We start from the raw sequence: 10,073 nt of genomic DNA, 5'->3' as shown, positions 1-10,073 counted from the left end.
TCAGGGCTGCCAGGTGGAGGTTGGTCTGTGGGGCAGAGCCGGGCCCAGGAGAGTGGTGGGGGGTGGGGGCATTCAGACAGAGCATGATGTCCCCCCCACCTCCCAGCACTGGGCTGACCGTTCTTTGACGCCAGCCTCACCCCCATCCCTCCCTGCTCCCTGTCCCCATCTGTATTTAAAATGCCTATCGGGATGAAAAGAAAGTGACCTAGTGTCTGAAACCTAAGAGTGGGTTGGGGGGGAGGGGAACCTCAGTGGGGAAACTCACAGCCGCTAGCGAAAAGAAGAATTGGGGGCTTGAGCCTGGGGACCTGCTCCTATGACGTGGACAGCTTAGAAAGCCCTCGGGACAGCGTTCCTCTCTCTGTGACTTGACAGCCCCTAACTATACACGTGCAATGGACGCTGAGCACACCGGGGGCGGCACGGGCCGCACCCGTCTCCTGTCCGGCTCCTCCCACTCCTCTTTGCCCTGGTCCCCCACCCCTACCCTCGCTGCCCCCAGCCCCTCTTGTGACAGAGGGACCTTCCCAAACACAATGCTGCTGCCCGCTGCCTTCCCGGGAAAAACTCTTCCCGAAGCCCCGCCTCCTGCTGGCTGCCTCTCCGCCCCTCAGTCCCCTGCCCAGCTCAGGGCCTCGGTGAGCCCCGCCCCCCTCCCCATCCCTGTTCCTTAATCTCAGGCCTGTCACCTTCCACATTGCCTTATTTTAGTCTTTACCCCATGATCCTGATTATGTGCATTCTGTTCAACTCTTGTCTTCCCAGTTCGTCATACCCCCTGTACCCGCCCCGCCCCCCAGCCCCAAGCAGTGCTTGCAGGACTGAGTGAAATGACAGGGTAGCATGATTGCTAGTTGACAGTCCTCTCTTCCCCCAGTTCAGAGACCAGGCTCTCACTCCACTAGCTGAGTACGCGCCTTCTCTTAACGCACTGTCGCCCATCCAGGTCCCTTCTCGCCACCAAGTCCTGGTGAGCCTGCCAAAGAGTGTTCTCTCGGCCTGTCCTCCCTGCTCACTTCCCATCTCTCTCCTGGGCGTTCTGCCCCCCGCGTCTCCCCTGCTCTGCCCTCCTCCACAGCCCTGTTACGGGTAGGCCAGGCCAGATTAGGCATCTGTCTCACCCCCTGGCCACACCACGACCCCTCTCAGACCCTCCTCTGTAGCCTTGCCCCCCTGCCTCCCCCCGCCCCCACTCCCAGCCTGCTACCATCCACTCATCCTGCCAGCTTCCACCCAAACAAGTCCTCAGGGACTCGCTCTCCAGGTACCCCTCTTCCCCCTCCCCCAAGCGACTCTGTTTCCTCTCAGGCCTTTGGCTTGTCCAGCGCTGTTTGGTACCTATTACCAGCTTTGTGCTCCATCACTGACCCGCCCAGCATTTTGCTTTTCTCCCAGACTGCATTGTTGGCAGACCCCAGACTCTGAACCTGCTTGACGAGGGAGTGGCCTGGCCTCCTTCACATTATCCTTCCAACACACAGACACCGTCACGGATGCTTTCTTTGTAACCTTGACTACGCAGGACTCTGGAGATACAAAAGGCCCTGGGGGTTTTGTTTTTCCCCTTTTTGGCTCGCCATTTTCAGCCAAATGTTTCTGTGGGAACTCATGCCAACATCCAGTGCCAGCTGCTTCTGTGGGCAGAGGGGAAGCAGAACTGGATGGGAGGGGGAGTTGGGGGGGGCACAAGAGAGAAAGAACGAAAGAGACCCAGTCCAGTGTAAAACCAGAATGTGTGTTTTTCTGCATCTTTTGTGGGCGAGACCCACCCTGGCTGGGGCAAGGGTGCTGACGCCCTCCGTGGCAGAGGGCAGCCGCCGGTCAGGGTCAGCTCTGCAGAGGTCAGCCAGGGTCAGCTCCACAAGCTGGGCTCTGGGATGGCTTCGGAGACACTCTGGATGAGGTACTGACCCGTGTCGTGTGCCACTGGCGAGGAGGAAGACAAGGTGCTTTTCCCAAAGGGCGACGATCTCCCCAGATGGTGGCTCTTCTCCGGAGGCAGGAGCGCCTTCCCAGAATAACTCTTGTGCTCCTTATTCAGCTGCTGCAGCAGGTACTCATTGGTTACCACCAGGGACCTGCACACCGGGAAAAGGGCAGTCAGGGCGGCAGCAGAGGAGGGAAGAAGCTGGCCCCGCCCGAGCTGCTTGCTGAAGACCAGCGTGAAATGAAGCAACCGCTCCTACAGGAAGAACGGCCCAAATCACGAGGCGGTCACTTTAAAAGCAGGCCTACGTGTCTTTCGCCATGACAGTCCTGTCTGCTTTTGTTCCAAACGGACACGGCAGTAACGGCTGTCATTTTTCAGTGCTCGTTCTGGTCTTGCCAAGCACTTTTGACGATGAGGTGAGGGCAAGTGCGAGGTGGCTGGCCCCTGACCAGGCCCTCCAGTTTCCCACCCCAAACCTTAGCGGGGACATCTACTCTCCATGTTGGTCATGACTGTATGCCAGACTCGGTATACTGCCTGACGCCCAAAGCCACCCACACCCTAGCAAAAGGAACACACACCAGTTCAGTCCTATCTGTCATCGTGAAATACTGATACCGCAAATGTCCTTCAATAGCGGTCTGATGAAAGAAGCTGGTACCCTCTCCAAGGACCCCGACGGTGGATGGGGTATGAGTTGGGTGGCTAACTGCAAGGTTGGCGATTCGAAACCACCAGCCACTCCATGGGAGAAAGATGACACTTTCTACTCCAGTAAAGAGTGACAGTCCTGGAAACCCACAGGGGCAGTTCTACTCTGCCCTGTCATTATGAACCATTGTACGGACCTCACAAGCGTTTTTGTTCATAACAACAAGCAGGCACCACTTTGCGCCACGTGTCAAACATTACCCATAGGGTGATGTCCTCCAGGGTCACCGTGAGTCGGAAGTGACTCAATGGCATTGAGTTGCCTTTTTTTTGGGGGGGGTACCATCTATACAATTGAGTACTAGGCAGCTATCAAAAAGGAGAAGTATATCCCATTGAGTTCCAAGATATGTTGAAACAACGTTCGGTGGACTATGTAAGACACACACACACACACAGATGCAGACACGCAACAGAAGGCTGATGGGAGGCAAGGAAAGGATGGAGGGGGAGAGAGGAAGAAAGCAGTGTAGACTTGTCTGAATTGACCTGACTGTGGAGACTTGACTTTTCATTAGCAGACAAGATGAAATCGCAATGGATTCTTATAAATTCCTTCAGAAGCAAAAGCAGATGGAAGCAGACGCGCCTGCGGCCCGGAGGAGCTGATGGTTTGACACCACAGAGGAGTGATTTAAAGTCACAATTCGGTCAATTGACTGTGCATTCTCCTGAAGAGCTACATACATTTGAATGTCCCTTTGGGCCAAGTCCAAGTGCACATACGCCTGTGGTCCCAGCCCCCATCAAGTCTGTTTCATCAAAATGTTGAGGTACGTGCAATGGCGGCACTACTTGGTGACCCGCATCGAAACATCATCATTGCTGTTTCATGACATCATTACTGTTTCATGAGTTTAAGCATGCCTTAGTGGGCCCGGAAGTGTTTCTCTATGGTCTCTGCTGTCTCCTATGCATAGAAGGGTACATTATATGTAACCTTGTGTAACTAATGTCAGAAACAATCTTTACAACTTTGCATACAAATTCAGGATACAGACACACTTAGGAACGGAGCTCATTTGTTATCGGGGGACTGCCTGTTTTTAATAGGTGAAACATTGTAGCCATGCAAATTCTTCATTCCTAGCCCAGACCTGCCAACTCAGCAACTCGAAGTAGGGACCCAGCAAGTCTGCATATCCCAACATGCCCTGCAGGTGATTCTGTGCCCACCCAAGTCTGAGAACCATGGCTGTTTGCTGGCCTCCCCACTTCTGTATAATGCTTGAAATATGATCATAAAAATGCTTTAAAAAGCCACAGAGACTGGACTTGGGTCTAGGCTTCTGAATAGGAAGCTCTCTCAGTGCAAGTCAGGATGTGAATTTTGCAGCTGAAGGTTTAGGGATGAGGGTCTGCTATCTGAACTTCACTCAAAGTCCTGGTAAAGATCAAAACGCCACAGCCTTCTCCAAGCGCACCGGTCGTCCTCATCTCTTCTGACGTGGTTCCTAGACGCCTTCCTGAAGGTGCCGCTCTTTGACCTGGCTGATGCTCCTGGTGACTGGACTTAGAACCCTCGACGTCTCTTTGATAATAGCAGGCAGATGTTTTTCTCAGAGGAGCTGGGGGTTGGTTCTAGAGATACGTACATGACCAAGGAAAGGTCCTGGTGGGACCCAGAGGGAATCTGTCAAACTAGCAAAGGCATCTAGTTCCTGGCGCATGGAGGAAAGCGGTTCTCTGGTCACTGAGCCAGATACCCTAGATACGGGAGGTTTACAAACAGAGTACAGCGAGTTGGCCAAGGGCGTAGATAACGACTTGCCAAGCAAAACAATGGAGCAAAATGAAAGTCAACGCCTGCGTTCAGAGCCATCTCGAGAAACTCCTACCTCTGACTTTCGTGGAGAAGGGCCACCGTCTCCTCCAGCTTTCGCAGTTGGGCCAGCTCCTGGCTCAGGCAAGCCACCTGCAGGCTCAGTTGCTGGTTTTTGCGCAGAAGATCATCTGCAAGGAGCACGGGAGCCAGGGGTGAGCGTGATGCAAGCAGAGCCCGGTGCTGGGGTGACATCTTAAAGCCATGGGCTCTGCCGCACAAGCCTTTCCCCACTCCCTCCCTTGGAGGCAGCAGACCCAGGGCGGGGGTGGGGGCTGGCAAGCAGCATTCTGCCTATCCGGGATGAATAGATGCCACTTCCTATTGCCTCCCACCCCCCAGAGCTTGTTTTCCTGACGTGCACTCCAGCTGACAGCCCTGCCCCCATAGACCTGTTAAGAAGAGTCTGTGGGTCAGCTCTCCCCCTGAGCTCTGGCAGTCAACAATAGTAGGTCTTGCTTCATCCTCCCGCGCCGTGTGTGATGTGGAAACACCGAGCCTTGTGCCAGACACGTGAGAACCCAATGAATGCCCGTAGAGAGGGTGCCAGGGCACTCCTATCGGCCATAGTAAATTGGGGGTGGGGGGAATCACAGGGACTGGGGTTCTGAGGAAGCCAGTCTCCTCAAACAGGGCTTCTCTCACATTAGTTAATGTGCTCACTAATGCCCTGAGGAGTCTATTAAAAATAGCTTCTCATGCCATGGTTCTGAGGCGAGGCTCAACCTTCTGCACATCAGGTCTCGCTGCTGAGCTGTGGGCCAGGCTTGGAGTAGTCAGGTTTTCAAGGTGGGAAGCAGGGCTTCGGGTGTTGCTGCACCACGAAGCTGAAGCTGAACTGCTGTCCGGGGCCTCATGGCTGGCCGGGGCAGGCTCCTCATAGACAGCACCAACAGAGTGGGTGAGTGGAGACCTGGCGCCTGGGTTTTTCAAGCTGGTGGGTATCGATGAGGCGGAGGGCCACTCTGGAATCACAGCCCTGACTTCAAATCAAGTCGGTCAGACAAATCCAAAGGACCCCAGTGTTTGTTTGGGGATGCTGGGCTCCAGGCTGAGCGCGCCAACTTTGTGTAGAACACTGGCCTAAAGCAGGCGCATAACAAAGCAGTCCAAATCAAGGCTTCAATGGGTCCTGTTTTCACGGATCACAATGGCATTTTCTCTTCCCCCACTCCCCCCCCCCCCCCTTTCTACAGCTAGCCAGCGTTGGCAGGAGTGGAGCGAAAGGTCATTCGAATACATTGGTGGTGTGAGCGTAAGTGGGCACTGCCTTTCTTGAGGGCTGAGGAGCCCCGGGGGTATCCGTGGGTTAGTTCAAAACCACCAGCTGCTCCGAGAGAGAAAGAGGAGGCTTTCTACTCCTGTGCAGATTTCGCCTCGGAACCCTACTGGAGCACGTCTACCCTGTCCTTTGGGGTCGCTGTGAGTTGGAATCGACTCGGTGGCAGTGAATTCGGGAATTCTGCTCCTGGGAGGGTCTCCTAGGAGAAGAGTCTGCAGTGTACACAGATTTATGTGTCTGGGTATTAACGGGAGAGCTGGATATGGTATTATAAATATCAGGACTCTTCTCTCCATCAGAAGGAAGACAAGATGATCCTAGAGAGGCATTTCATCTAGAACCTTCTGTTCCATTTCAGGTTTTTCGTTTTGAATGTTTAGAAATTCTCTTGAATCGTATCATTACCTTGTAAACTATTACAAGCCTGATGCTCTAAATCATGGCAGCTTTAGGACAGCAAACATCAAAACAACTGAAGAGAGAAGGAGCTAGATCAATGCGATCTCTTCGTGCACTTACACGCTATTATAGGAAACCTCCATACTTTTAAATGAAGAACTCGAGGGTATAATGAGATCAGAGATCGCCTGCGGTGGGTGGGGGACCTGATTGCAAAGAGCTTTCTTAAGTGTTCGAAATGTCCTGTATGTTGATTATTTTTTAATGTTTCTTGAGCAAAGTTCCTTTCTTTTTTTTTTTTAAAGTCATTTTATTGGGGGCTCTTACAGCTCTTATAACAATCCATACACCCATTGTATCAAGTACATTTGTACATATGTTTCCGTCATGCTTTTCTAAACATTTTCTACTTCTGTTTGTTGATTTGGATGGAATCACAGCAGTGCTACGTTTGTCAACGTTTAAAAATGTGTGCCTTTTATAGTGTGCAAATTATTTTTAAAAATCAGGACACAAATGTAACCTTTGAATGACCAGCATATGAATGGAGGTAAGGGGGAAGAAAATGTTCTAAAATGCTAATTAATGATTGTTAGACGGCATCACCACATCCACCTAAAAACAAAGCCAAAATCCAAAACTAACCTGCCGGTCATCCAGTCTGAGGCTATAAATCTTCAAGGGAGCAGACAGCCTCATCTTTTTGCCAAAGGGTGGCTGGTGGGTTTGAACCACTGACCTGACAGGGCCACCAGGCTCTGCATTTGACTGCATGGTGGAATGATATTTCCTTACACATCTTTTGCAAGTCTCTGGGCAGCCCAAGTGGGTAAGCGAGGAAAGGGTGAAGGGGTCAAACCCACCCAAAGGGATCTTTTGGAAAACAGGTCTGGAGATCAGGAGCCTTGTCCTAGTCTCTGCACGCCTGAGGCGGCCCGGAGTCAGTACCCACTGAGGGAAACTGACAACAAATTCTATAAAGCGCTCGCTCTATTGTTATAACAGGAGAGAGCGGTGTCCATCTGAAAAATAAGGCCAACACGAACAGTGGCCCCTGCCTCCCCTCGGTGTAGACCTTCAGCTGGTAACTCGCTCAGCCACACAACTCTCAGGCCAGAGGACTGCTCACATTTAAGCGCCCCGAGGAAGCCCAAGGAAGCTGTCTTTTCTTGGTTATGGGTGCTTAAGGGATGCAGCGCATTAAACGGACCATCTGCAGCCAGACAGTTGTCTCGGGAGGCGCCGCACGTGGCTTCCCGGAACTTACCGAAACTGTGGGACTGGGGCCCACCCAACATCGAGGTGGCAGCACCTTCCTCCAGCTGCTGGATTTTTTCTGACAAGACCTGGTTTTCCTCCAGCACTCTGACCAGTTTTTGCTTCAAACTTTCCTGTAGACCAGAACACAAAAGGCAAAGGATCTGCAATCCCGAGGATGGAGAGAAACCCGGGCCGATTTGCTGAACAGGCCTCAGCACCCCTCTGCCTCCGTCAAATCTGAGAGCTGATTGGCAAACGCAGCTCCAGGGCAGCCAACACGGTGGCCCATGATGCGGTCCCCTCGTCCCTATAAGTTAGCCTCGTAGAACGAGTGGCCAGCATTCTGAGTCACGTCCCTAAAGTTTCTAGAACTAAGCTAGCTGTCTGAAAATCCTTTTAGGCCAATAAAAACCAAACCATTGAGTCAATGCTGACTCACAGTGAGCCCCCTCCTCCCCTGAGTCAATGCTGACTCACAGTGAGCCCCCTCCTCCCCCAGTCAATGCTGACTCACAGTGAGCCCCCTCCTCCCATGAGTCAAATTGAGCCCCCTCCTCCCCCATGGGTTTACAAGACTTAACTGTTTATCCGAGTAGAAAGCCCAGTCTTTCTCCCTGCTAGTGGTTTTGAACTGCCAACCGTGCAGACCACAGCCCAATTCGTAACCACTACCCCACCAGGGCTCTCTCAATCCCGCAGGGGTGTGCTAGGAGTCAGCATTGACTCGATGGCAGCTAGTTTGGTTTTTCGTGTTAAGGAAAGGGAAAACCGGTGTGGGGACATGCGTCCCTTCTGAGGAGCTGGAGCCAGAGCCTGGTGCTCTAGAAATGAGTCCTGGCTCAGGATTCTCAGCTCTGTCAGACGGGAGGAGTGAACGTTCCAGAGAAACCTACCTTCTTTCATCGGAGACAACTCGAAACCTTCGAAAACACGATCTTGAACTTTTTTTTTTAAACTCAAGGGGTATTTTTCCTTTTCTTTTCTTTCCTATTTCAAGTCTTTCTTCAGAGTAGTTTTGGGTTAGGGGTTGGGCTTGGGAGATATCCCTGCAGAAAATTCCAAATAGACCCAGTCCCAAAAGGTTCGGTGTCCCTGATGTGGCCAGCCTGCCTTCTGCAGGTCCTAGCTCAGGAACGCCTAGGTGCTGAGAGTGGTACTGATCCTCAGGGGCCCTGGGGGCGGATTCTCTCCCGTATTCTCCTCAAGGCAGCATGGGAACAGAGCCTACCATGTCGTTAGGGATCAGTTGCCCGGCTTCCTTCAGATCAATCTCCCTCCTGCGGAGGGCTTTCGAAGTATCCTCGGGACTCGTGTGACACCATTGCTGAGAAGGAGCAGGGACGACCAAGCTCAGAAGCAAGTCTCGGGCAGGACCTGCCAAAAATCCAGGGGCAGCACCCAGGTCAACCTACTAAGTGACCACGTAGAATCCCAGAGAATCACTATGGGCCTAGAGCGGCATCACCATCTCCTTTGTGTGAGACACCTCGTTCATGGCTGCGCGAGGTGTTTTATAACAGATAACAAATGATATCCCGCCTCCCCGAGTGGCACCGACAGACTTGTCTACCAAATGAGAGCCAAGGGTCAAGGGGACATAGCTGGGCCAGGGTCTCTTCTCCCGGGTGTCCCTTTGGGGGCCCTGGTGGCAGGGTGGTTATGCGTTGGGCTGCTAATCACTGCCAGGCCAGCAGTGCGACACCACCAGCTGCTCCCGGGGAAAGACCGGGCTTTCTGCTCCCAGAGTGTTACTACCGTCTCTGAAACTCACAGGCCAGTTCTACCCTGCCTGTGGTGCGGGACACTAACACTGAGGGAATATGGCCAGGTCTATATTCCCTAACTTATAACAGAGGGAATCTGGAAAGCTAATATTCCACGGTAGGAAGGACACCACTCGGGTAAATTACAGCTAAAGTCTAAGCACGTTATCCTGCTTTACACATCATTCCCACAGATTCTCCCGACAGCGATGCTGCTTAAAGGGAGCACAGGGTTGATTCTGTCTCCCTGTAGAAGCAGACATTCCCTGATTATTTCCTTCCTCGGAGGCACCCATGCCCCCTCCTACCTTCCCCCCGTGCAGGCATTAGGTTTCCTCACTTGTGAGCTCAGGGACTTTACTGTGATTACCACCCACCTGGTGACATATGTAACTCCTGAATATGCGTGACTGATGGCTACTAGTGCCACAAGACAGTAAAGACTCCCTCTCTCTTCTCGCACCTCCACGTGGACCACCTAGAGGGGCTGCGGGGAGCATGCTACCATGAAATGTGCCTGACTCCTTTATTTTATCTTCTCCCCTACCTACCCCTTCCATTCTCTATGACTTTATTATAGTCTTTATATGTCATCGCTGTACAGCTGCGCCTATGAACCCTGCAGTTGTTAGAGGCTGGTTTACTCTAAACCAGTGGTTCTCAACCTTCCTCATGCCGCGACCCTTTCAAGACAGTTCCTCACAACAAGTGATCCAAATCAGTGGTGAGGAGGGTGTAGGAGGCCTGGTAGGGCATGATCAAGGATAATGTAACCGAAAGGAATTACTGAAACCCAAATGAAGACTGAGCATGACAGTGGGACAAGAGGAAAGTAAAAGGAAATAGAGGAAAGAGCTAGGAGGCAAAGGGCATTTATAAAGGTCTAAATAAAGGCATGTACAT

General features: G+C 52.3%; 1 protein-coding gene across 1 annotated transcript in view; it reads right to left on the bottom strand.

Moving 5' to 3' along the window:
* Window positions 1–1,717: 1,717 nt before the first annotated feature.
* The window catches only part of LRRC36 (leucine rich repeat containing 36), a 49,419-nt gene continuing 41,063 nt past the window's right edge, over window positions 1,718–10,073 (bottom strand). The window contains exons 10-13 of the mRNA XM_004704838.2: window positions 8,636–8,781; window positions 7,415–7,538; window positions 4,483–4,597; window positions 1,718–2,081 (exon numbers count right to left, since the gene is read on the bottom strand). Coding sequence (XP_004704895.1) covers window positions 1,856–2,081; window positions 4,483–4,597; window positions 7,415–7,538; window positions 8,636–8,781 — 611 coding nt within the window. The 3' untranslated portion in view covers window positions 1,718–1,855. The remainder of the gene's footprint in view (window positions 2,082–4,482; window positions 4,598–7,414; window positions 7,539–8,635; window positions 8,782–10,073) is intronic.

The sequence above is a fragment of the Echinops telfairi genome, unplaced genomic scaffold (genome assembly GCF_000313985.2).
Source record: "Echinops telfairi isolate 266 unplaced genomic scaffold, ASM31398v2 ScPeMD7_2291;HRSCAF=2852, whole genome shotgun sequence".
NCBI classification, from domain to species: Eukaryota; Metazoa; Chordata; class Mammalia; order Afrosoricida; family Tenrecidae; genus Echinops; species Echinops telfairi.
Note: the sequence above shows the minus strand (reverse complement) of the source record. Positions and strands in the feature narration are given on the sequence as shown.